Source organism: Sceloporus undulatus, chromosome 1 (genome assembly GCF_019175285.1).
Source record: "Sceloporus undulatus isolate JIND9_A2432 ecotype Alabama chromosome 1, SceUnd_v1.1, whole genome shotgun sequence".
NCBI classification, from domain to species: Eukaryota; Metazoa; Chordata; class Lepidosauria; order Squamata; family Phrynosomatidae; genus Sceloporus; species Sceloporus undulatus.
The window spans coordinates 350,171,979-350,199,027 of record NC_056522.1 but is presented as its reverse complement, the minus strand read 5'-3'; the positions used below and the strand labels follow the sequence as shown (position 1 = coordinate 350,199,027).

General features: G+C 39.9%; 1 protein-coding gene across 3 annotated transcripts in view; it reads right to left on the bottom strand.

Moving 5' to 3' along the window:
• Positions 1 to 27,049, bottom strand: part of ZC3H14 (zinc finger CCCH-type containing 14) — a 36,101-nt gene continuing 9,052 nt past the window's right edge. For 2 of the 3 annotated variants that reach the window (XM_042437893.1, XM_042437910.1), the window contains 14 exons: positions 25,472 to 25,512; positions 23,506 to 23,701; positions 21,931 to 22,351; positions 15,239 to 15,399; positions 14,158 to 14,258; positions 12,706 to 12,861; positions 12,151 to 12,225; positions 11,034 to 11,193; positions 9,145 to 9,368; positions 8,095 to 8,215; positions 6,406 to 6,542; positions 4,309 to 4,403; positions 599 to 705; positions 1 to 258 (listed from right to left, as the gene is read on the bottom strand). In XM_042437893.1, the coding sequence (XP_042293827.1) occupies positions 252 to 258; positions 599 to 705; positions 4,309 to 4,403; positions 6,406 to 6,542; positions 8,095 to 8,215; positions 9,145 to 9,368; positions 11,034 to 11,193; positions 12,151 to 12,225; positions 12,706 to 12,861; positions 14,158 to 14,258; positions 15,239 to 15,399; positions 21,931 to 22,351; positions 23,506 to 23,701; positions 25,472 to 25,512 (2,002 nt within the window). In that variant the 3' untranslated portion in view covers positions 1 to 251. The remainder of the gene's footprint in view (positions 259 to 598; positions 706 to 4,308; positions 4,404 to 6,405; positions 6,543 to 8,094; positions 8,216 to 9,144; positions 9,369 to 11,033; positions 11,194 to 12,150; positions 12,226 to 12,705; positions 12,862 to 14,157; positions 14,259 to 15,238; positions 15,400 to 21,930; positions 22,352 to 23,505; positions 23,702 to 25,471; positions 25,513 to 27,049) is intronic. The other variant, XM_042437903.1, reaches the window with a different exon arrangement.

The following is a 27,049-nucleotide window of genomic DNA, read 5'->3' as shown; positions in this document are numbered from 1 at the left end:
CAGGATAAATCCTTGCTTGGACATGTTTTTTTATTTAAGGTTAAAGCAAATCTTCTTCCCTACAGACTTATTTTACAGTAAAAAATATGTAAAACCAGTTATTAAATATACAAGTTTTGAAAATTATAATATTTCAAGTATCCAATCAACTTCATTTCAGAAACAATATATATTCAAAGGCCTGGTATATGTGAAAACCTTTACAGCATCTTATTCCATCGGTCAGTATTCTTCTATCATAAATGTGTAAATTATTCACTGGAAAAAAACAGAGAGAGAAAATTAGCAGATGTTGTCTCCCTATACGTAGGACTTATCTTCTGGCTAAAACTCACCAGTCCCCAAACACTTCAGAATTTAGAGAAAAACTACCTCTGAGAATTCCTTGCTTTAAAAAATACCCTATGAAATTCATGGGGTTACCATAAGTCAATAGGCAATTTGAAGGCGTGCGCGCACACACACACACACACCTCTGAAAACACTGCAAGAAAGAACACTTCATACACACACATATTACTGGTATTTTTGTGAAACAGTTAAAACCTCACTTGTTTGATTAGTATGTCAGATTCAAAAGAATAAGAATAATCATTACCTAGTTTGGGTTCGAGTCCATTTCAAGGCATGACGTGGTGGTACAGAAACGGCAGGATGGTAAAATGTGCAGTCTACTCTGGTACACTGGGTGTTAAACCTACAATGCTAAAATGATAAAATACAGGAGTTTATTAAGGACTAATTCAGGAGAGTTCAATGCAATCCATGCAATACCTGCTTCTTGTATATTTGTCTTATTAGTATAAAATGTTTTTATGAGATTTTCCACATACATAATTTGGGTCATCTGAACACAGTTTAGATTTCTGCTTCTTTTGTTGTTTAACTCCTAAGTCAATTTAAAAAAACTATCTTTATCTTTTACCTGACTGCACTGACTCAGTTAGAAAAGCTCTATATCTGAGATAAAATGAAAACTTGTCTGTAATTCCACTGGTGCTCCATTTACACATGTAAATCACCAAATGATGCTTCAGATCTCAAGGCATGAATAAGTATAATAGTATGGATGAAATTATATAGCTCTTCAGGTATTATCGGACTGAAACTTCCAGCACTCACAGCCAGTACAGCCAATGGTATGGAATTTTTGGAGCTGCAGTCCAACAATATCTGGAGGCTCATATGATTCTCACCCTTAACATAAAGAATTGAGATTCCCAGAATTTAACACAAGATGGTTAGACTGGAAGTACCAGAATGCTGAACTTAAAAAGTATAGTCATCACATCAAATGTTAAAAGGCAAGTGTATTTGCCTGAAAAGAAAATCCACTGGACAATACAAAAACAGACCACAAGGTGGCAGAGGCTTGATATATAAAATAAGGTATATAAAGACTGAAAACTGCTTTTTAAGAATGGCCATTTAAGTCAGTGGTTCCCAACCTGTGGGTCGAATGATCCTTTCATGGGGGTCGCCTAAGACCATTGGAAAACACCTATTTAATTACAGTTATGAAGTAGCAACAAAAATAATTTCATGGTCACCATAACATGAGGAACTGTATTAAAGGGTGGTGGCATTAGGAAGGTTGGGAACCACTGATTTAAGTAATCGCATTATTAGTGTCTGGGTTACAATCTGGTAAATCTTCAGTTATCTTCCTGATCTGGCTTTCTATGGACACATCCAAGCTAACTCTTTGGCTTTTAAATTCTAATATCATTTTAAAGGTTAATGTATTTTCTTCTTCCAGAAATTAGCTTTTGCTAATTGTTATCAAAATGAATGCAGATAAGCATTTTGGGTTACTTTTGCAACTGGTTGAATGCATGGTTTCAATTCTACCCATCACAGTTCAAGAAGGAGATTGACAAACTGGAAATAATCCAGGGGCAGCAACCAAGATGGTGTAAGTTTTGTGAGTTATGGCTTAGGGAACAAAGTATGTTTAGCCTGGAAAAGAGAAAGTTGAGAAGTGATCTGACAGCCATACAAGTAGGCCCTCAGGATCTGCAAGGGATCCATTCCAGACCCCCTCACACACACACAGATACCAAAATCTGCGGATGCTCAATGGGACTTCAATGATGACGCATGCACATGGCTGCGGTACCATAAGGGGCAGCCCCTGTTGTCCCCAGTGACACTGTGTGCATGAGGTTGCACCGTCATTAGAGACAACGAAACTTGCCCCAAATGACGGTGTGGTCATGTGCATGTGCCGCCATTGGGGACAATACGGACTTGCCATCGGCAGATGGTTGAATCTGCAGGTGGTAAGTCCGCAAATAATGAGGGGTGACTGTATTTAAATATCTGAAGGGATGCTCCAGAGACTAGGTCAGGAACCAATGTATTTATAATGCAAGAAACAGCACTCCATGGGGCTCAACAAAGATGGAAAGGAAAAACCAGGTCAATCCTAGGATTTCCCAAATTGGGTGGAACCCTGCTGTCCACATGGTCTGCTCTCAAGGCGGGCTGAACACCCATGGGCAATCCACACCATGCAACGTCAAGCACGTGCCGCTCAATTATTTTTCCCCCACCTCCCTCCATGCATGCACACCATTGCACAAACACAGCACCTGCTACTGCCAATTACCCCCTCTTCCCACCCAGCTGCTATCTCACTAGACATACCATGTGACTGGAAACACAGTTGCATAAGCACTACACCACCCGTACAGTGCATCAGTGCGCCTTGTGACACATTGGCAAGACACAATCATGGAGGCCCCCATACATGCCCCCTTCCCGTCATGCCCCCGTTGGACTGTCTGGTTTGTGTATGTTTTAATTACATCCACTGTATTACTGGCAACCTGCTGTGTTTGTCATAATTTCTCTTCATGGGATGTGTGATGGATCAATGGTGTGATTGGTCAACTGTTCAGCTGGCCACACATGCGCCTGCATGCTGGACCAACAAAAACTGTATGGCATCCAATGGTGCCAGCAGCTGCAACTCACTGGGTACATGCTCTGGACTACTTACTGGGCTTTCCAACATTCATGTCATGCTGTTTATATACTCGTGAGATAACGCACAGTTTCCATGTTTGAGTGGAGTATAAAGCCTTTTTCTTTTGCTCTGTTTTTTCACTGCAGAGTGCAGCTTCCTCCTGGTTTCACTCCCTTTCAACCTTGTGTGTCGTCTACACAGCTGAGGCTTGAAATGGGGCGAAGCCACTTAATTTTGCCAGTGTTGATGCCCTCTCACCTAAACATCAGAAGGAACTTCCTGGTGGTAAGAGCTTTTCTATAGCAGAATGGACCACCAGGAGGGGCAGCCAGGTGATTTCTCCTTCAGTGAAGGTTTTTAAACAGAGGGTGGATGGCTGTCTTTTGGAAATGTTTTAGTTTTGTATTCCTGTATGGCACTAAATGAACCTTGCAGTGCCTCCTGATTCTATGGCTCTATATGATCATACTGTTAGCTTGATATCTAAGCACCAGGCAAACCTCCCTTATGCCTTTCTTTCTTCCTATCTTTGACTAAACATTCCAGATCAAGTTCACTCTTTTCTGTTTGCCCAACCCCCACTTTTTTCTTGTCTAACTGTTGTATCTGCAGACTCTATTTGTCTCAGGTGCATCACAAGACTACATCTCTATCCTGAGTGTAACACCCCTCCTTCCCTTTTCTTGTGCCATCATCCACTCAGTTCTTTCTTGCTTTTCATCTTCCTGGAGGTGGTATACTATATTTATGGCTAAAATGTTATCTACTTTTCAAGACCAGAAATTTGGTTGAGATCATATATCATGCTGAAAAGCATAAGTCTCCATTAAGGTATTTAGAGGATGTAGCCTCTGCCTGGCTGCATCCTCCAGAGTACAACAGTCAAGGGGCTACCAGTTTTCCCTTGCCACTTACTGGCCATGGTGTAAACATGGATTCATTCCAACTTCTCTTGAGCACCAAGCAAGGCCCCTCCTTCCTCCCTTAGTGTTCCACAGACAATTTGTGCTCTGCAGCCAAACGACCAGGAAAATGAAGCTTCACCTAGCAACAGCCCAGTTGTTATTGTGTGCTTGGAGAGGAGCCCTGCAAAAAGACGTGCTATGTGCCTCTTTCTGTAAGACTCCCAAAAACAACATACATGGACATAACTCCCACTTAGATCTCCATATGTCACCAACGCAATCCTGGCCATTAAAAGCAATTATTTAGAAGGACAGGATAGAGTTTAAATTTCTTGGGACAAAAATTACATTTCTAACATTTGTATCAAATATTTAGGACTCTATCCTATTTTCACAAAGCTTCTGCAGAAGAATTAAAAATGCAGTACTTACTTTAGGATGGTAGAAAGGGCATTCCATTTTCTTGCAAGCAGGAAAAAATCGGCAAAGCTGGCTGGTAGAAGATGCTTGTGGTACTGGTGGTGGTGCTGTGAAACCAATTAGTAAGAGGGGGTAAATGAATCATCCATGTGCAACAGAAAAGTGAATGTCTAATTAAATAATCACATCTATTGCAAAAAAGCATAGTTGCAGTTCCAGCTCCTGTCTAATGCATTTCCTAATACAGTTGACCCTTGCTTTACATCAGGGATCCATTCCAGACACAAACACACCCTGTGTAAAGCAAATTCCACTCATGCTCAAGCCCCATGGCTTCCCACCCGCATGACCTCAAGTCCGCATATGGGACAGGCCGACTGTATTTGATGGTAAGAAACCATATTTGAAAGCATCTGAAGCAGTTCTGTTGCTGAGCCTATGAAGGTCTGAAACAGGTCAGCATCTGGAGGAAGATAACGAGGAAACCTTATCCACTCTGCTGTTAACTTCACAATGTAAGAAAGGCTGAGTACAGATGTCATAATATGTCATAAATTATATTAAAACAGTCATTCAAAACCAAAGTTTGTTTTGCTTCAGAAAGAAACAATAGCTAATTGAAACACATAAGTGTTTCTGCAGCTTTGGTTAAATTCCAGAGTAAGTGAATGAAAGGCAAATTTTGAGAAGGTATCTAGGTTGAAGTAAAAGAAATAGGTGAAGTGTAGGATAGCAATACATGAAAAAGAGTTTAAAGTTAGATTAGAGATAGAAACGAACTAAGAAAAGAGTTGGAGGCCATGGTGGAGGCAGAAATTAAAAACTAGTGTGAGGAGGCAGAGTCAACAGGAAAGTTCTAGATGGATCACATGACTCCTGCCTCTGGACAGGTAGAACCATCAAAGAGGACATGGAAGTGCCAAGGCATAACATTAAGTAGAAGCAGAAGCAATGCTCCCTGGGGGTTTATGACACCAGCTCCATTACAGTATGAGTAAATGGAGGAAAGTTTTCTCATTATCCACTCCCTTTCCTAAAGCTGTCATCAGCCCTTGATCAGCAAGAAAATGAGTCAGGTCTATGGGACTAGTTTGCCTTCTCCTCTTCCCTTAGTCTCATTTGAAAATGACTGGGTATTTTTAAATCTTATACACCAAGCACCTTATAAGTTAGCATCATGTATCGTTGCAACCCAAACATCACAAAGTATACAAAAAATGTAAACAACAATTAGTTGCAACATGACTATCCCTTGAGGTTTTCCTTAAGTGTGCATAGGTTTGCATAGGTGTATAAGATTTAAAAGTACCCAATCATTTTCAAATGAGACTAAGGGAATTGGAGAGGGCAGACCTGACTCATTTTCTTGCTGATCAAGGACTAATGACAGTTTCAGGAGAGGGAGTTTTAATATTGTAATAATTTAATTCGATTTAATGTAATACTTTTCTATGCTTTTAATTGTACGGTTTTTAATCTTGTAAGCCACTCTAAGTCTCAGTTTTGAGGAAAGGGCAAGATGATGATGATGATGATGATGATGATGATGATGATGATGATGATGATAATAATAATAATAGGTTAGTTGAGTTGCTGGTCACATATGGTTTATTTTATCTTTTCTGGAGAGAGGAGAAGGTTAGGGCTGTTGAAGAACACTGTGTATTTTTGCACTGTGAATCACACAATGGGTTTGTCCTCCTACATTTGTTTTTAGGTAGTGGCCAATTTGACAGAATGCTTGTATTGTCTAATTTTGAACCACTGTATCAGCCAGCTGGCCTGTTTCTGTATATCTAGATCTTTACCAGTAACTGTCCTACTGATAATAAAACTTAGCTAAGAGGGGCAGGAAGAGGGTAAGAAGAGTGCTACCAGATTAAATCAAATCAAAAGCCCATGTAGCATCCCATTTCTCACATTTAGCAAATGCCTCTAAGGAAATGCCAAAACAACTAGTATGTAGTGGCAAAGTCCCTAACTCAGCCATTCCATATTGTCACCATGAGTAGCAGCCACAATTGTCTTCTTGCAGGTTTCACCAGATTAATTCTGCTACCACTAGTATAGCAAGCTTCCATCAAACCTCAAACAGTAAGAAACTTTCACCTGGTTTAGGAGATGGCAGTGGGGTCCGCCTACTGGCATGAGTATAAGGGCAGTCTGGCTTGGTGCACTTGGCATCATATTTACAGTTTGGATGGATGAACAAGCACTTATCAGCAAACTTGCAGTTCGGAAAGACTCTGAAATTCAGAAAGCAGATTAACACAAATTGTTAGAATGTCGACACTTTCAAAATGATGCCTACTTTTAGAAAACCATTCTAGTGCTGACTACAACTCTACACATTAAGATATTTGGGTTCTCAGATGAAAACTCTGAAGGAAGACAAGATTCCAATTTCAATTTTCTTAAAATTCTATTTTTGTTTCAAATTCTCCCAATGTTCACATAATGAAGAAATAAAGTTCAAGAGGCACACATGAAAAGCAGTATTATGCCCCCCCCAAAAAACAAAAACAAAGTTCTGCCTGCCAAATGATGGTGTCTTTTCCTTTATAAAAATCCACTGAATGCAAAAATTGTGCATAGCATAAGTCAATATGGGTCTCAAGGCCTTTCTTATGTGAAGTTATCCTCACTAGCATTGCTATATCCAAGCTGTCATTTTCTAGGCAGCATGAGGACTGGAGGGTGAGTGGGGGTGGATTTAAACTCTGTTTCATATTCTCCTTATGTATAGTGATTCTCAGAATAATCTTTTCCCTGGCGCTGTTGCCAGCACCTCTGGAACATGAGCCTTTTTCTCACCACAGAGTTGAGCAGCAGAGAGATATGGCTGTTGCTCCTGGCTCTATGGACAGGAAGAGAAGCCAAGAGTTAGATATGGCCCACAAGCTTCCTATACCTTCAACAGAGGCATTTCCTCAACTCTGATGCAGAGGAAGGGGCTATTTCCTATTGCACCCAATCCTAATTACTGTCCAAAGGAGCCCTGGTAGGACAGTGGGTAAAAACCAGTCCTGGAACCACAACATTGTAAGTTCGATCCTGGAGGGCTCCTAGGTCCACTCAGCACTCCATCTTTTCAGAGGTTGGTAAACTGAGTATGCAGCTTGTTAGGGGCAATTGGCTTACACATTGTAAACCTCTTAGGGAGTGCTATTTCACTGATAAGCAGTAAATAAATGTACCGTATTTTCCAGCGTATAACACGACTGAGTGTATAAGACGACCCCCAACTTTTCCAGTTAAAATATAGAGTTTGGGATATACTTGCTGTATAAGACTACCCCTCTTCCAATGCACACCAAATGAAAATTTAAAAAAGACATCAGATTTTATTTCAATATGGTAATTTTAATTCAAATGCTTATGACATGCAGGTACTTAGCAGGAAAACTTGTTGTATACAAAGCCTGCTTGGATTGGTCAGCTCTCCCTGCCTGCCCAGCCCTCCCTGTCTCCAAGATTTTCTTCTACCGTACTTGTACAGTGCCGTCCTTGCTGCTTTCATACAGTCGCCACATACGGAGGGGATGCGGCTGCGGCCATTTGTGAGATCCCCCCACCATACGCGGCGACCGCAGATTCTCCAGTCCAGCTCAGAAGTTTCAGCCCTATAAGATGACACCCGGCGTATAAGACAACCCCCGACTTTTGAAAAGATTTTCCTGGGTTAAAAAGTAGTCTTATACGCCAGAAAATACAGTACTTGCTATTGCTGCTATTGCTATCTGAAAACCAGGATGACAAATTAAATCAAGGTGAATCATGAAGCTTTGTACCACTCACTTGCATGGCAGTGTGGGATGATGGAAGGCACACTCATCTCCATTTTTGCAGGCAGGCCAGTACTTGCAACGCTCAAGTACTTTTTCTGCTTTGTGTAGGGCACCCACCTCTTCCATCTCTACTGTAGAGAGAAACCATAAGGCATGATTAGGCATCCAATCTGAATTCAATCTAGTAAATTATGAGGGTTGTTTCCACATGCTGAAGCCACTTCCCCCACTCTCAAAGAGAGCAGTGAAAAATATTAGTGAAGAGCTACAATAGATCACATAATGGTTGCAGTTGGCAGAACTGTACATGATGCCATGGGGGTTTTAGGCACATAGTTCCTCATAATTCTCTTATTTCATTTCCCAAACAGCTTAAAAAAAAAAAAAAAAACCTTCCTCCAAAGCTAGCCAAAGACATTTTGAAGCAGAAACCCCTCCTCCTATTAAATAACCTTTCACTGCTTTTTTCAGTACAAACACTAGTTCTGCTACTTAAGAGTCATTTAGTCTTTAGCTTTAGTTCCACCCAACCTGGAATGGGGCCCTCAAGAACCTATCTGAAATTGAGTTTGGCTCAATTTGCTTCTAAATAGGTAACTTTCTACAGGAGCAGGCAGATTCTAGTGGTCTGAGACCACTTTCTCCAGCCTTGCCTGGCCCAAGGACTGCAAAAAATCATTTGGTGAGGCCACAGGTGCATGACTGCTACCTCTGTCTTAGATGTTATTGTTGCTCCAACGTCTAACAAGTGTCTAAGAAATGGAGAGAGGGGCTCCAAGAATCCAATTTGATTGCCACTGATCAAAATATACACATTGCCTCACAGCTAAATATGATACATCCATCTGGAATTCTTCTTTTTTGTCAATTGCATTAATCGGTCAAAATTGTGTTCTTCCTTCTTTAGAAGGATGAGTCAGAAGGAAGTCACCCAGAGACTTTGGGCTGGGGTTCAGTCACTGTCTTCCTGCCTTGTGATTAGTCTGAGAGGCCTAAAGAAAGTAATGCAGATAAAGGTACTCTGCCACCAAGCGAACAGGAGGAACTTGGAGATTGTTACCATCAGCAGTCTCCAGCTGTCTGGATATAATGTGCATCTGCTGTGCACGAAGACTTCTTAATCCCTTGCTGGCTGTTGATCTGGAGGGAAGAGGCCTGACTCCTTCCATGAGACTTTGTTCCTCCTCCTCTTGGTCTGACAAGTACCCTGGAGGGCTGGGGACTCCATCCAAGGTGACAATGAACTTGGGACTGGCAGGCTTCTCTCCTTGGCCAAGCTGCTCTCTGCAAGATAAGGTAACACAGAAGAAGTATCAATGCAATTGAATCAGTGAGGCGAACAAAGAAAAGGAAATTAATGTCAACAGCCCTACACAGTCAATAGAATGCTGTCATTTACAAAAGACTGGGCATTGTTTTGAAAATTTATAAAGCAATTCAGAGACCTATATTCCTTCCTTTCAAATTTCTAATAGCTGAAATGTAACTTTTTCCTGAGTTCAAATGGAAGAGACACTGAACCAAGTTAAAATGGACAACATACTTCAAAATTATTTGTTTTTAGAAGGTGTAAAGATGTCCATGCCTCTGCATGAATCATTGTACTGGAAAGGCCTCCTCAGTTGAAGACTGATGTTTTGCAGAACTTCATCTAGCTAACCTCCTCTGCAGGAAGGGAAGCCATCTTCATTCCGGCATTGGGAATGACTGAAACCATTTATTTGCATTCAGCACAGGGACAGGGACTAGCCACCTGACCAACATATCTTCTGTGAATGGTATTTTGGGCTTAAAGGAGTCTTTAATTTCATTAGAATAAAGTACAGAATACAAAAGAGCAATGCTGACAGAGTAAAGTCGAAGGCTTTCATGGCTGGCATCCATAGTTTTTTGTGGATTTTTGGGCCATGTGGCCATGTTCTAGCAGAGTTTCTTCCTGATGTTTCGCCAGCATTTGTGGCTGGCATCTTCAGAGAATGCTTTGCCTGGAAAAAATTGGGTGTATATATACTGTGTGAGCCTGGGAATGCAGGAGTGATTTGCATGTGTATTGTTCTGTGCTGATGGCTGGCCTCAGGCTGGGAGGCTAATGCAAACGAGGATTAATGTCTGCTAATTGGTGATCATTATCTGCTAGGAAAGCCCCTGACTCTGAATGGTTTCCCATTTGCATTTATTGAGTCCTTATTTTGCCATTCCTCAGGACTGGTAGTCAAATTTTGTTCACTTTAAGGGTTTCTTCTTTCCAGTTGAAATTGTCCAGGTGTTTGTGGATTTCAATGGCTTCCCTGTGCATCCTGACATGGTAGTGGTTGGCATGGTCCAGAACTTCAGTGTTTTCAAACAGTATTTTATGCCCAGGATGGTTTATGGCATGTTCTGCTACTGCTGATTTTTCTGGCTGGCCCAGTCTGCAGTGTCTCTCGTGTTCCTTGAAACCCTTAAAGTGAACAAAATTTGGCTACCAGTCCTGAGGAATGGCAAAATAAGGACTCAGCAGATGCAAATGGGAAACCATTCAGAGTCAGGGGCTTTCCCAGCAGATAATGATCACCAATTAGCAGACATTAATCCTCGTTTGCATTAGCCTCCCAGCCTGAGGCCAGCCATCAGCACAGAACAATACATATGCAAATCACTCCTGCATTCCCAGGCTCACACAGTATATATACACTCAATTTTTTCCAGGCAAAGCATTCTCTGAAGATGCCAGCCACAGATGCTGGCGAAATGTCAGGAAGAAACTCTGCTAGAACATGGCCACATAGCCCAAAAAACCCACAAAAAACAATGCTGACAGAGTTTCTTATCATATTTGAATATGAACAAATGCACGAACCACTTTATTTATTCAAGAAAAAGGAAAAACATTTCAGTCTCTAAGGTCACTTTGGTACTGACCTTGTATTTACAGTGAAGCAAAGACATTTTAAGGGAATGGAATTTTACCGTGTCTGTATAAGCCGCCCTGAAATGGCCTGCAAGACATCTGTGGTCCTGTTTCCCACTTCTGTGTTCTGAGACACCATGACCTCTTCAGACAGTTTGGGTTTTTTCAGGATAAATGATCTGGTATCTGTGTGGATCATGGATTCCAAGTCATAATAATCTAAACCACAGAAAACAGTAGGCATGTTAAAATTGATGGCACCAAATACAGTAACAAGGATGAGGTTATATAATGAAGATAAAAGCAGCTACAGAGTTTGTCCAAGTGAGCATCTAAGTGGCAAACTTTCTTCAGCAGCAAGAGTAAAAGTTGTCGAAGCAGCTGGGAGGCTTGCAATGTACTAGGATTGCCATATGCTCTTTTCTGCCCTCAGAAAAGTCCAGCAAGCTGCTGAGCAAGTAGCAATGACAACCATGGGGAAAACACACAGCTCTTATCTGTTATGCCTCAGTTGGGATAAGTTGTGACAAGAGTAATACTGGTTTGGAAAGAGGTAGTAAGGAGAACAGGATTCTGGGCGAGGAATCCCAGAACACCTCTGCATGACCACAGTAAGAGCTGCCTTTGACACTACCAATTTATCTAGAAAGTTATCTAAACCTCATGGCTTAAGCCAAGATGGGTTCTGCATTACCATCAGAACTAATGTTTCTTATATACTGTATGCTGAAAGGATTTTTTTTCCTGTGCTAGTTCTTGTAATAACTGGTAGTAGTGCAAGGGCTTGTCCTCTTGATCCCATTAATGTAAATGGAATTTGCTCAGGAGAAGTGCCGAATGAGCGAAGAAGGCTTTTAAGATACAAAGACAAATAAAATGGTTGTTGCAGGTCTTTAGACTTCACAGTCACACTAACTTTCTTCAAAATTATTTCTCCACAATGTGCTGGCACCTCAAACAAGTGTGGCTTAATGAAAATGACAGTTTCAATATCAGGCAGATTAGCATATTGAAAAGTCTGTTACTTTTGATTGATTGTGCTTTAGTAGTGCTGAACCAGGTAGCAATAGATGTTGTAGCAGAAATCATTTCTAGGTTTCTCATTAGCAAAATAAAGGAGGAATTTAGGTGCCATTAACAGATGGACATATAAAGACTTTTTTAAAGAAAGCTAACCTTGGGCCTTCTCTAAGGTCTCTTCAAAGCCTGGTTCACTCTGTAGACGAGAAAAGAGCTGCCTTTGCTGGGTTCCTAAAACAAATATGGATAATAAACATTACTCCCTGTTCAGTTTGGGTTATGGGACAAGTATTGCAGTATCTTCCTTCAGCTCTTTCCTTAACAAGGGCTTCTATTTTGGCAAGGTAGGTCTCTCTATCAGTTTCAGATTATTCTTAGGAGGCAAATCCCCAACTTCTTCCATGCATGCATTGTATGTGTGCATTTATGAGATACTGTATTCAAATCAATAAATATAGATCAGGCATTTCTTTCTGCGCATGGGAAAAGGAGAAAGAATATGTAAGGATCAAAGATTCTGAGATCCTGCCCAACCTGGATGGCATGAGGGATTGTGCTTTCAGCTTCACAGAGAACAAATAGGTTGGGAAACCTTCTTAATAGAATTCCACACACCTACCAAAAAGCAGACTAATCAATTAGGCACAAACTATCATGGAGCAGAAGAGGATTATTTTCTGCTTGGAAATAAAACCTCATATTCAGCATTACCTGGAATTTTCCCCAACACTTGTTCCCTTGGCTCTTCTTCTAGCATCTGGGAGGTCACTCTAGGTGCACGGCCCTGGCCATGAATTGCTTCCAAGAGGGCTTCCTCATGAGAGATCCGGGTTCTGGGAGCCACAGGAACTGTCTGCTTTGGTGGGACTTTTTTATCAGGTAAAACAAACCATTAAGTGTCTTATGCAAGGAACAACATACCTCTATACTTTATAACAAACATAACTGAAGTCTTCAAAAAATCCTACTGAAATAGGCCAAATTAGCATTAGTTTTATTGCAGAAAGCCTGAACTGATGTCTGGATATTCTTCAAAGGTTAGAGAAATAATATCAGTGCAATCTTAGGCACATTTAGCACTGCTTAAACTAAGAGTTCACTGAAACTGACCTCTGAAAAATGTGGTCAAGAATGAACAGTTACAATAGGAAAATTATCTCTTACTTGCAACATCCTCCTAATTCCAAGTGAGAGAAATTAAAACTGAATGTGCTTTGTGTCATCTGCCTCTTGTCTTCTAAAAGTAAAAGTCCAGATTCCACAAATGAAATTGGCTCTGCTCAAAAACAAAAGTTCCTACTTTTTATAACCTATCCTGGAGTTTGTGATCTTCTTCAAATAAGACATTTTAAATATTACTAGAAAATCACATCCTAACATTTAAAAATCAAACAAACTCTTAATATGAAAAATATTGACAGAGGATTAAAATCAGAGTTGCTAGTGCATCTCTTTATTCCAAGGAATAAAAGAATTCCTCTCTTTAAAAAAATGTAAATGTTAACATAAATTATAATAATTATTTTATTGATATCCCACCTTTATCCCAATAAGGACCCAAAGTGATTTACAATCCATAATATGGCTTATCATGTGAGAGGCTCTGGAAGCCTTATTGTCTTTAGCATTTTTGGCATAGAATGGGACATAATGCTTCTTCAAATAAATAAACAACAGACAAATAGTACAATAGCTCAAAGAACTACAAGCAACTTTGAGAACTGTTGGCTAGAAGAGGAAGTACCAGTATTTAAAATGTCCAAACGTTTTAAGTACAAATCTGCTTTAAACCAAGCATGGAGTTCCACCATGTTAACAATGATAGCTGCCCTCAAAGAATCTGGGAAATTGTAGTTTGCCAAGGGTGCTGAAGATTCTGTTAGCAATTCCTAGCCCTCCCAAACAACTAGTTTTCAGGAATCCTAAGGGAAAGGAAATGTCAGCAAGTCAGCTCCAATCCACATGGCATAGTGAACTTATATACAGGTAGAAAAGATTATGTCTATTCTTTTCTGTAACATATGGACTTCTGCTAGAACTAAACTTGTTCAGAAGGTACAATTTAGGTTGCAGTTTCTGCCTCCAACCACAAATATTAATTAGGGCTTGCTTGCTGGAATGATCTTAAAAATCATGCATCTCTGCCAAGCTATACTAATTTACCTGTAGCATAATTAGTTGTCTTTGTGACTGATTCCTGAGCTTCAGAGATAGCTTTCAATATTAAGTTCTTATTGGCCTGCTTGGAAGGTGGCAGTGAAGGCCTGGATAGATTCAAACATAAAAAAGGGAAAGCAAGAAAATTATCATTGATATTGTATATATTTATCTATTCACATGTAACTGTGAGATACTGTGATTTTTCATTTCCAGTAGTCTGGCTGGAAACCATGGAAGTGCCCAGACAGTAATTTTTTCTCATCAGCTGCCACCACCCTCACTCCATTCTGTACTTGGAGGACCACTCATCTATTGCTTTCTCCATTCCTGTTCATATGAAAGGTAGCCCAACAAATCAGCCAAATTATATCAAGCTGTTATTATGATTTTTTTCTCTCTCTCTCTTTCAGTATAAGTCAGGAAAATTTTGGATAAATTGTCTATAATTGTTTAGCTGTTCAATTTATAGAAATTTGGTTACGATTTATAATTTTCTTTATTGCCCCAAATAAATATTGCTTTATAATCCATCCTGCTGCTTTTCGAATTTTTCAGTTTTATTAGTAAGAGACTAGTAAAAAAACTGCTAAATTACATAATAATCACCCAGGTGTCCTCTACCACTTTCACCATCATCTTCCACCAGTTTCTGCTAAGCATGGGAATTTTCCTTCCCATTTGATCACCCAGCAGTAATAAAGTGGAACTCCTACTTGTTCCTGTTTCCTTGAATATGATGCTTGAGACAGCTTCTCCTCCATAAGACCAAAGCATTGTAATAATATTGTAAAAGTCATGCATCGAATCATCCAGTAATATTGTGGCAACCCAAACCACATATTTGATTGATTCTCCTATTGTGATAACTTCTATCATGGTGTAATTGGCCTGCATCCAGACAGTTTAGATATATCTAAACTGATTCAGTCTTCCTAACTCACCTCTGCAACACCCACAAGCAAGAGAACAATTACTTTTCAGGAATTCAGAATACACACACACACAATGCTCACTTTCTTTGGCATTTTACAAAAGTCACACTGGGAATTCAAAATGAGGAATGTTTGTCTTTTTAAAAATGTACCTTCTCTCAGGTTTTGCAGGCACCGAGACACTGCTGGAGATGCTTCCTAGTCGTAACCCATAGTCTTCCTCTTCCTCTTCCTCCTCCCCATCATTACTGAACCGTTTCACTTTGACTACTGAGCTAACAACCGGGAGTTTTCTCTTCCTCAGAGTTTCTTCCTGAAAGCAATAAGACAATTTATTTGAACTATGTAACACAGGATATAAACTTCTCACAACTTAACTATCAATGACTTTATCTATTTGAACAAGATAACTGCTACCATTCTGCCCACTGAAATGATCACTTACTTTCCCTGTTTACTCCTACATGGTTTCCCCCCATCAAATTGTAGATTACACTCATCTGGACAGAAACTCGTCCGCTTGTGCTCTGCACACATTGATGGCACAATATTTTAAACAACAGCAATGCATTTCAGAAAGCTGAATGGACTAGAAGCCCTGAACTTTTAGTCCATCCACAGTTGGATTAAATTTGTACATAAGCTCTGGAGGAACAGCTGGAAGATTTCTTCTTTCCTGAAGCCTGGATGCTGAGCAATTCTTTTATAAAACAGTATATGCTGCTTCTGCTTCAGAAGAGTGGGATGAAAGATCTGATTTAAAATCCTATTTAAAAACAAGAATGATATGCATTCTAAATAATGGCTTTGGCCTTTTCTTCCTGATCACAAGGTTAACATCTAGAAACACCCAACATTACACACATCTGTGAATGTACTACTCAGAATCTATATATCCATTTCACTCAAAACAGTAACTCATCACGTTTACCTACTGTATGAATGAAAGGCAGCATTACGATTAAGCATTTCACTATCCTCCACCTTCCAATTTTGCTACCAAGGGTTGCTTTAGAATCATAGATCTGGATGGTTCCCAGTGGATCAATTAGCTCAACTCCCCACCCTATACTTATAACAACACCAGATGCTTACGTCTTTTTCAAAAAGACCGATTCTAGTCTTTTCTTTGTTCTCCCCTTCCCTGACTTGTTCTCAGCCCAAACTCTAGGTTCTGCAACAAGGATAAGAATAAAGTGAAATAGTTGTTCTCAGCACTCAGAAAGATTTGTTTGGTGTTCAAAATTTTATTATATTTGTACCACACCTTTCTTCCAAGGAATTTACAGCAGCATGTCTGGTTTTATCCTCACAATAGTTTGGCAAAATAGGCTAAGCAAAAAGATACTCTCTGCACAAACATTGCCCAGTGAGCTTCAGGGCTGAGCAGAACTGGAATTTGAATCTCTGTTGTTCTAGACTGGTCCTGCTCAGTAACTCGTGAGAGCAAGAATTTAAGTGGGACCTGGAATGTGTGTAAGCATGAGTATGGTGTGTATATGTGTAGGTTGTAAATTAAGAAACAGAAGACAAAAAGGGCGATTTCTTGGATCACCACAGTTTGTATTTCGCATTAAAAAATCCAAATTCTCAAATTATTGCCCAGAATTATGGATAGTAGAGTGTCATTTGTACACATTTCCTTGTTCTAACTAGAACTGCACAAAGTTATACATATAATTGTGGATCCATTTTTACTTGAACATTGGTGAAGGGAGAGGCATAGGTTAGAACATATAATAAGGCAGTAGGACAGAAAATTGTGTAGTTTGAAGAGGTTCCCACTCACTGTAGAGTAAAAGTTATAAGAGGAATACTTCTTCCATGTTTTCAATTATATGTACAATAGTTGAAGGAAACTTGACAAAAAAAATAACAATCTACAAATATTAATGGCAGGAAGTCTAGAAAACCTGTCTTATGAAGAAATTAAACAGATTTTAAAAATCTAAACCTTGCATCCATTCTCAATTAGGTGTGAATATAAAATGTAGGTTTATATTAAACAAACCTACTAACATCTCTCTAGCCACTTACTCATTCAAAAACCAATGTGATAATACAGATGATCTGACCATGATGGCTGTGGGATTTTGGCACCTGTAATCTAAAAAAAGTAGTTTTTCCAACTCTGACCTTATCATATAGGGGGCAGGTGCACACACCACACATAACACAGGAGAAAAGGGGCAGGACAAGCAGCTACATCCATACCAGATGAAAAGTAACAGTAAATATGACTATGACAGACCACAGGAAGGTGAGATTAGTTTACTGTGCCTGTTGGAAGCATGCCCAGAACTTAGTTCTTAGGGCCAGCTGTTAAGAGAAAAGATTTGTACTTAAGAATATCTAAGTGATATTACTTGTGACTCTTCATGCCCTGAGCATTATCTTTTTGTTTGATACAAGAGAAAAAATAACTATTGATCATTGATTCTTAAGCTAGAAGAAATAACTCATGGAATTCTATCCCTGCCAAAAGAAAATCTGAGTTAAAAATAAGCAAAAAAATAAATAAATAAATAAATAAAAAATAAAATAAAAATAACACCCCCCCACACACACACGCAACCCCAAATATTCCAGACTATAAGACATACTGGAAGTGTCTCAAACACAGTGAATCAAACAGTGGATTGTCACATCCCTGACTGGAGTGGTTGGAGCATCACTAGTGTATGTGTTACTGTAGGGTGACTATTTTTTTAAAAAATTACAATTTTGATTTTGATGAACAATGAGAAAGGAAGAGACAACAAGGAAGGGAGAGGTAACAAGGGGAGATGAACAAGTATTTATTTATTTCACCGTTGTATACCATTTAGAATGGTGAACAAAATTAAGATACAACGTAAGGTAAAATACAGTCTTCAAACAACATGAAATCACGTAACAGAAAACAGCAGCAATAGGATACATTCCCTAGATGCTATGGTCTGGAACAGGGGTAGGGAACTACAGTGGGAATGAGGGCCATTTTTCATCATCACCACCACCACCACCCTGTACCCACCCCAGCACACTCAATACAACTGGAAAAGCCATTCTATCACTTCAGCTTCTGATTTTGGTCATTGCCTAGTTTTTGGAGGATTGTGGATTGCTGTGGAAATTTTGAAGGGGTAGTGGGGGCAAGACTGCCACTTTTGTGGCAGTTTTGGGCCACCTGTGGCAGAAAAAGAAAATAATAATGGGGAGACTGGGGGCTTTAGAGGAGTTTCATGGGCACACTTTCGCCACTCTTGACTTAGAACAAAAGAGCTAGAAGTACACACTGAAAAGGGCACTGCAGAAAGATGAACCTGTCTTGGATGATGCTGATGCTACAGCAGCACCACTAACCCGTGTTGTTGGGTGTACAAAAAGGCAGGCCCCAGAAACTGAGGAAGAAGTATCTCAAGCTGATTCATATGTGGCAGTGGAGATGCCCGAGATACACTGGTGCCAGGATGTTTAGGGCAAACTGTAAGTGTCTTGAGGACTGGGCTGCCCCCCTCCTGGAACCAAGTCAAAGACCTAGTTAATGCTGTGGAACGAGGGTCTTGCTCCAAGCTCCACTCCTCCTCTGACTTCCTCTTCCCAAAGTCTGTGTCCCTTCTCTGTGCAGAGAGAGGCACAGAGTTCCACAACTGTTTCTACACAGAGAATAATTCTAATAACTGACATAACATAGGCATTCCTGCTGAAGAAACATTAACATGGGGGTAGCATATCTCAATATTATTTCCAATCAGAGGTGTAAGTAGAAACACATTTCTCCTGTTTAAAAAGTTGCTTTCCCAACTGGAAGATGCTTGGTGAGTATGGGAATCTCCCCAACCCTGTGGGGAAAAACTTTATGGGGGAGCATCTCCCAGACCTCTATACGTTGGATGCAGAATTTCCACATTCCTGATTAGGCCTGTGGGTCAGAGGTTTGTTTTCCTTGCTCTAGGAATTTGGATGCTATACTGTTCAACTAAAAATGAAAACTGCTAGTCAATTAAAAGTGTATCAAACTGACATAATATGCTCCAACCTAGACAGGACTCCAACTGCATAATCCTGAATCAGTTGAAATTTCTTGAGTATTTTAAAAACAATTCCATGTACTGTTGTGTTTTTGTGTGCCTTCGTTTCCAACCTATGATGACACTAACTTATTATGATGTTTTCATAGCAAGATTTGTTCAGAGGTGATTTGCCTTTGCCTTCTTCTGATGTTGAAAGATTGTGACTTTCACCCAGGGGGATTCCATGACTGAGCAGGGATTCAAACCCTGGTCTGCATGGTAGTAGTCCGACACCCAAACCACCACACCATCCTGGATCTCTCATGTAAATTGCATACTAAAAAAAATCTAAATTTCAGATCTGGAATTATCCAGGTTAGACCTGATTTTTCCAGGAAAGACACAGCAAGTGGGATGGTGGTGACAAAAGGCACTGCTGGCCACTCTTTCCACACATCTATCCAAGAGCAGGTTTGGGTCCAAAGCCACTCTCAAGATGAGAGCCTCCTTACCCAGGATCAGCAGAACTAACAATCCACATTACCTCTGCCTTATCCCAACCTTTAGTTACTCTCCCTCATCTACGTCAAGACTGGTTACATATACAACGTAGGAGTTAAGCCAAAGGCTACGTACTTCAGTAAGGAATGAGAAACTGAAATCAGTTTTTAACATATCTGTAAATATCCATACTGTCTTCTCATATTTTATTCTAAGCAAATCATGGAACCAAATGCAACCTAAATGGGAATAAAGATGATTTTTGACTTTGGAAAATACTTTGGCAGGGGGAAACGGGTGCTGAGTGCCAACACTTAATCATAGAATAGCTTCAGTAAGAATACAGAACAAATAATGGCCTGTTACAGACTGCCAAAATAAAGCTGCTTCGGGTCTCTTTGGAGGTATGCTTTTTAAATGATACATGCATCCTAAGAATCTGGAAGCTGCACCAAAGCTGCACTCCAGTGCTTAGGAATGGAGTGTGGCTTTGGCGCGACCTCCGGACTCTTAGGACCCATGCATCATTTAAATAGCATATTTCCAAAGAGACCCGAAGCAGCTTTATTTTGGCAGTCTGTAACAGGCCAAAGTCTTTGAGAACCAAAGATCCATTTGCTCCCCGTATTAACATATGCTTTGTTTACCCCCCCTAAAAAAAAAAACCCAACCCCAAATAGATTAGAAAGGCAATGTACAGAGACCAATTCAGTGACAAAGGCCAGAGTGCTGAAACCATGGGAAACATCAATTTGCTGCTACTTTTAGCAGCTGGCATTCTCCACTCAGAGGCACAGAAATAGATTTTAGAGGCAGGAGTAGGTGTTCAAAAAAAGTGGGGGGGGCAGGCCTTGCAACATCAACTACCCCGTATGCTTGATCTTGGAAGTGATTCAGCCACCTGGACCAACACAGTCCCTAAGCAGTTTGGAATCTGTGTGTCTCAGGGAACAGATTCTACACATATAAAACTGAGATCTTCCCTTAGTGGTTAAGGCCATTATTCTTGTAATCCCACCAACAAAGGCACAATTATTATTATTATTATTAAGCTTTATTTCTATAACGCTGTAAATTTGCACAGCGCTGTACATACAGTCAATTAAAATAGATAAAATAAACCTGCCTATGGCGTACATTCTACGAAAATAATTAAAATACAACTACAATCTGTGTAGTTGTGACATCTAAATCATGGAACAGATTCCCCATTGCCAAAAGGTCCATCAAATCAAATTGTCATGTGAATAAAAACCATATTCTTCAGGTGGTGAAGGGCAGTAGTATTCTCTCTTCCACTCCCCTTAGCCTTACCTTCAGATGTGGGAGTAAGAAGCAGGAAGATTATAATTAGGCCCCAGAAGGTTGAAGTCTCCAATCTGTATGATGAGCAATTTCCAGATACGTTACAGCCATTTCAAGAAATCTGAAGTCACTAGGCTATTTCCTGGAGGCCCACAGAAGCCTCTTTTTTGTATTGTAAATAACCTGCTTCCAATTCAGTATAGTAATTTCCAAACCATGTTCCAAGGAATTCTCATTTCTCTGGAATTTTAGGAAGTTGTTTAATGGAAAGATCAATAAAGGAACAGTAGCTTGGCCATCACTAACAGCCTTCTCTTCCTACCAAAAGCTGCAAGGATATATTGAACCTGTTCTAGGGCACATCCTGAGTCTGAATACAGAAATAAATTGTGTCTATTTTTAAGAACACTTATTATCTCCCAGACACATAGATGACATACAAGGTGTCTGCATTTCAGTTTATCTTCAAAACAACCCGGTAGGGTAGGGTAGGCGGAATGAAACTGATTGCCACAAGGTGACACAGTGAGACTCATGACTATGTAGGAATTTAAACTAAGCTCGCCATAGCAACAGCTTAGTGGTATAACCACTACACCAGACTGACTCTCTGTTAAAATGACTGTTATCTCTAGACTACCCTCCTTTTACTTCTACAGTGCTAAGGAGTTTCACAGTAAACAAATAAATACATATTCCCGGAAAGTACAAAGTTCCCTAAAATCCCTGAAGATAGCAAGTCTGAAATCTTCTAATTTTATATTAGTCAATGAGCACAGAACATTCATACACAACCTCAACTATGCCAATAGGCAAAGTAGAAATACTACTGTTACCTATCTAAGGCTAACACATACACACACTTTTCACCTCCAAAACACTAAAGCAACTAGAGTCTGGATACCACAAAGTTTAGATGCCATGCGTGAGCTATTTTTTATCCCTCTTGCTATGTTTAGAAGAGGGGACTCCAGGTGTCCATGGCAATCTCCGTTTGTTGAGTACATGTTAAATACCGGCACAGCTTGGATTCACATACTTACCTCACTGCTAATTTTATCAGCGTTCCCCTTGGAAGGGGGCCTGTAACTCTCCGTCAAACTGCCAAACACGTCTGGATCGCAGAGCTGGATGGTTTCCAGTGATCTGCCACCCTGGATCTCAAGCTGCCTGGCAGTCTGTAGGTTGCTCTGCTGAGACAACCTCTGCAAGTGAACATTGCCTTCAGTGTTTCGGCTGGCTGGTGGGCGGTAAATCTCAGCAGATGGGCGTGAAGAGCCGTAAGTCACTGTCACAAGAGGCTTCTTTCGGGGCAAGCGATTCTCTTGCACAAAATTGAGGTCTTCATCAATGAGATCGTCTGGCTCTGGCTTAATGTCAATCACAGCTTCCAAAGGAGACAGCTCTCTCAGAGGTTTCACAGTTGACATCAAGAGGGTTGGGGAGCCATCTTGGCCGAGCTGCCTGGAGAAGGAAAGAGAACATTAACTCTACTTTGTGACAAAATACCTGTGCTTTGAAGAAAATTAGAAATGTAAGAAACAAGCTTAAAATGTCCATTTGCTTTACTTGTACAGCAATTACTGCACAGAAGGGGGTAACGATACCATGCAATCTACTGTACAAATTCCATCATTTTTTCTAAGCACTGCACTGAAAATGCAGTGATGGATTCTTTTCCGCAACTTTCATTCATCTTTAATTTCTTTATTTGTCAATTATTTTGAAATAAGCTTCACAATGCAATCCTCATCATGGGATATAAAGCCTCCAAGTTCAAAAATGCTTACTGTCAAATAAGTATGGACAGCCTCAGAGGTTAGGCCAAGATATATAGCATTTAACATTACCTCAGTAATTGTTACAGAGAGGAAGGCTAATTTCAGGTGAACCAACGCCTTCGGAGTGTGGTGGAGTCTCCTTTCTTAGAGGTCTTCAAACAGAGGCTGGATGGCCATCTGTTGGGGATGCTTTGATTTAGATTTCCTGCATGGCAGGGGTTGGACTGGATGGCCCTTGTGGTCTTCTCCAACTAGGATTCAATGATTCTAAGTGTAATGCCAAATTATGTAATGCTCAGTTCCTGTACTTCCTTCTCTCCCTTGCTTCTAATAGCTTATTTCAAAGTCAATAAGTTTTGATTTGCATGCCAAGTTGGAATTTCTATTCAACCCATGGTTTCCAGGCAAACCACTGTTTTCAAGCAAATTATGGCTTGCTCCATTTGACTGTCATTTTATCAGAATCAGGTTAGTCAAGGGATGACGGGAACTCGCGAGCATGTGGTCAATTCACATAATGGCAAATCATGATTGCATATTATGGCTAAGATCCAATGATGTCTAACTACTGACATTTTCAAGTAACACAGAGAATCAGGTGAGGTGAGGTGAACATCTTTTTGCAAGGTGCATGAGTGCTATTTAGGGAAAGGAATCACCTTCTCCTAGAGCTGTTAGCAGACATAAACCTCTGGATCTTTGCCTATCTCTAACAAGCAATGGCTGTTTTTATGCCCTCTGGGCAAGTTCATAATTGAGTTGAGATATGAAGAAGGTTCTCCTAACATACAGCTCAAATACTGTGTGTTGCCAACTCTTAAGAAGTCAGAACTTTACCGAGTAACAGCAGCACTCTGTTCCTGGGAGCTGGTTGAAACACGAGAGTCTGTCCTTTCTGGCCGAGAACTTGTGACTGTAAGAGGTTGCAGGATCTCTTCCCCACTTCTCTCTTCACTCCCGGAGGATGTGCTTTTGCCAGAAGGCAGGCTGCTATCAAAGGTGCTAGTTTCAGAAGATCTCAGATTCGTAGGTTCTGAAAAGATAGAATCATCAGATCTTAGCTCAAAGTTAAATAGCATGTTTATCCACAACTGCAAAATAATTTCCACTGTGGATTTCAACAGATGCAGGCCTCCTATGGCAGGTATCTGTTTGACCAGTGTGAATTACTTTGATGCAGATGATGGCATAATGGCAAGAATGGAAAGGCCGAAAGCAGGGAAAAGTCTCTGTAATCAGCCTGAGAGAAAACTGCTAGGTCTTCTGCAGCCTATTTTCATAACATCTGGTTTCTGGGTGGGTCCTCATTCTTAAAAGGTCATCTTGGAAAATCCTGTGAGAGACAGGATTTTTCAAGGTAGCACCTTTAACTTAAAGATCATTTGGAGGTTAGATAATGAAGAAATAGGCTGCTTGGGAACTGACAGCTTTCTCTCTTGAAAGCAATGGAGATCACTTTCTCTCTGTTCCCTCTGGTGCTGCTGCTGTGCAACCCTGAAGAAAAGTACACTGGCATAAGAGATCAAACTGTACCAATAGGATTCTGGCCTATGACTCATACATACTGCAAAACAACTGGATTCAGTGCTCTCCTCTAGTTCTCCCCCCCCAAAAAAAAACCCTTTTAAAATCTGTTTTACATATTCCTCATTACAAACATTTATTTACCTTAAAGATACAAGATAGTTTAATAGTCAATTCCTTCCTTCTCAGAAATTTTAATTAGTAAACCTAAATATATATCACTGTCAATCACCATAGGTTTAAAATGATCTTCAAAATACTGACATGTAAGCAATTGAAAGCACACAACAATCGAAATACACTTTTCTAGAAAAAAAGTTTGATCATGCAGCAGTTTAAGTCCAGATTCATAACAGTAACATAAATAATAAAGGGCTTCCAACTTTTTTCAAATTTATCCTCTTTGATTTTTTTTCCAAAGGAGCCCTTGTGGGATGGAAGTCAATACCAAAAGACTTTAAATAAAATAAATAATCTCACTTTATATTTTACAATTTCTGGCTGTACTATAGACAACACTCTGTTTAACTATTTTTATTCTGAAAGACTGTCTAACTTTTTCCATAATTCCACTATTTCCAATTATGCATCACTTATGAAAAGAGCTATGAAATGTTGTTGACAATCCTTCATTTTTGTTTTTAAATATAAACATTAAAAATAATGCTCCTCTATAATCTATTGGTTAATGTGGCATTTGGCTCATCCATTTTTTCTCACAGGAACTATTTTTGGACAAGTTAATCACATATCTCAAATCTCCTAATTTACTGCAGCTTTTCCAGCATAGCTTTGACAGACAGTTAATAATTTTGTGATGATTGAGTGAATAGTAAAACCATGAATATATTTTCTTTAGCTTGAACATATGCAAGTTTATAAGGCAGTTTTGTCCAAATTATATCCCACCATTTTTGTGAAATTTTGTTCCCTAAACCATACTCCTGTACAATCTCACTCCTTTGGGTTTTCCAGACTTCTTTTCTTGTAGTCCTTGGTAAAATCTTGAAGCTTGCCCAATTACTACATTTATACTACTATCATAATATTTTGCAAACAAAGTTAATACTCTTGGGGAACCTTATGTTCTACTTAATTTGGCAAGAAAAGAGGTTATTTGTAGCCAGGTAAAGTCTATTGGTTCGAGTTTAATATATTTTAAATGTCAAAAAATGTAGAAACATATTTTGCATGCACTCACCCAAGGATGCACATAATAATAGTTCCAAAACAGTTGTCATTTCCACAGAAAAAGTTGATTAGTCTTTCTTTTCCTTACCTGTAGTTACTGATCGAAGCTTGTCTAGCACACCATGAAGCCTGAAAGATAAACAACTATTTTAATACTTAACATATTTGTTTTAAATAAAGCATCTGAAAGCATTCTCCATTTTCATGTAATCTCTGCATTCAAGGGAAGAGTGAGTGAACAGGTATTTTGCACACCTATTCCTAGTGTAAAGATCTCAACTTGCATTAAACTAAAGTCCACCATTGTGTCTGAACTGGGGAATTCTTGACAATTTACAAACCAGGATCACATATTGGCTTATTTTCCTGGTTTGTAAATTGCAGTTAACCCATAGTTCCCCAGTTCAGCCTCAGTTCAGGAGCAATGAAGAGCAATCAGCTTTATGATTGTCATAAATCATGCTTTATAGAGCCCAGAATTATTGTCCATACCAGACCAGCTAGACTGGACTCAAGAGTCCCAAGTTCTAATTCCTGCTTTGTAATAGAGTTGCCTGGGCAAACCTCTCAAACTAACCTACTGGCCAGAGTTATGGAAAAGATCAAGAACATGTTCGATCATTCTTCCTAGTAACAGGTAAAGTTTGAGAGTGGGGCAACTGCTTCAGGTTTGGGGCTACACACCCTCTCAGCCAGACATGGAGCTCAACATTTTTTCCTGTGCCCATTTTCCTTAATTATTTAAAAATATTTTTTACTAATTTTATTAACCTCATGCACCCTCTAGGGAACATGGGGTGCAACTTTACCACTTTTTGAGGGGCACCTGTCTGCACATGCATTTTCATATTTTTTACTATCCACAGAAGCAATTTATCATAGTATTCCGACGGGAAAGAAACATTTAGGTGAACCCTCACATTAGTGACTTTTCATCCCAGAAATGTGAAGCTGCTTGTGGTTTCTCATTTGGAAAGTTATTTAAAAGCCAGACACAGGATGTCTCAGTAAACAGAATTATGTTTATATCATAGAATCATAGAGTTGGAAGACACCACAAGGGCCATCCAGTCCAACTCCCTGCCATGCAGGAAACTCTCAATCAAAGCATTCCCCACAGATGGCTATCCAGCCTCTGTTTAAAGACCTCCAGGGAAGGGGACTCCACTACACTCCGAGGGAGTGTGTTCCACTGTCGGACAGTCCTTACTGTCAAGAAGTTCCTCCTAATGTTGAGCTGGAAGCTCTTTTCCAGTAGCTTGCATCCATTGTTCGGGTCCTGTTCTCTGGAGCAGCAGAAAACAAGCTTGCTCCCTCCTCAATATGACATCCTTTCAAATATTTAAACAAGGCTATCATATCACCTCTTAACCTTCTCTTCTCCAGGCTAAACATCCCCAGCTCCCTAAGCTGTTCCTCATAGGACATGGTTTCCAGACACTTCACCATTTTAGTCAACCTCCTTTGGACACGCTCCAGTTTCTCAATGTCCTTTTTGAATTGTGGCGCCCAGAACTGGACACAATATTCCAGGTGGGGCCTGACCAAAGCAGAATACATTGGCATTATTATTTCTCTTGATCTAGACACTATACTTTTACTGATGCAGCCTAAAATTGCATTGGCCTTTTTAGCTTCCGCATCGCACTGTTGACTCATGTTCAAC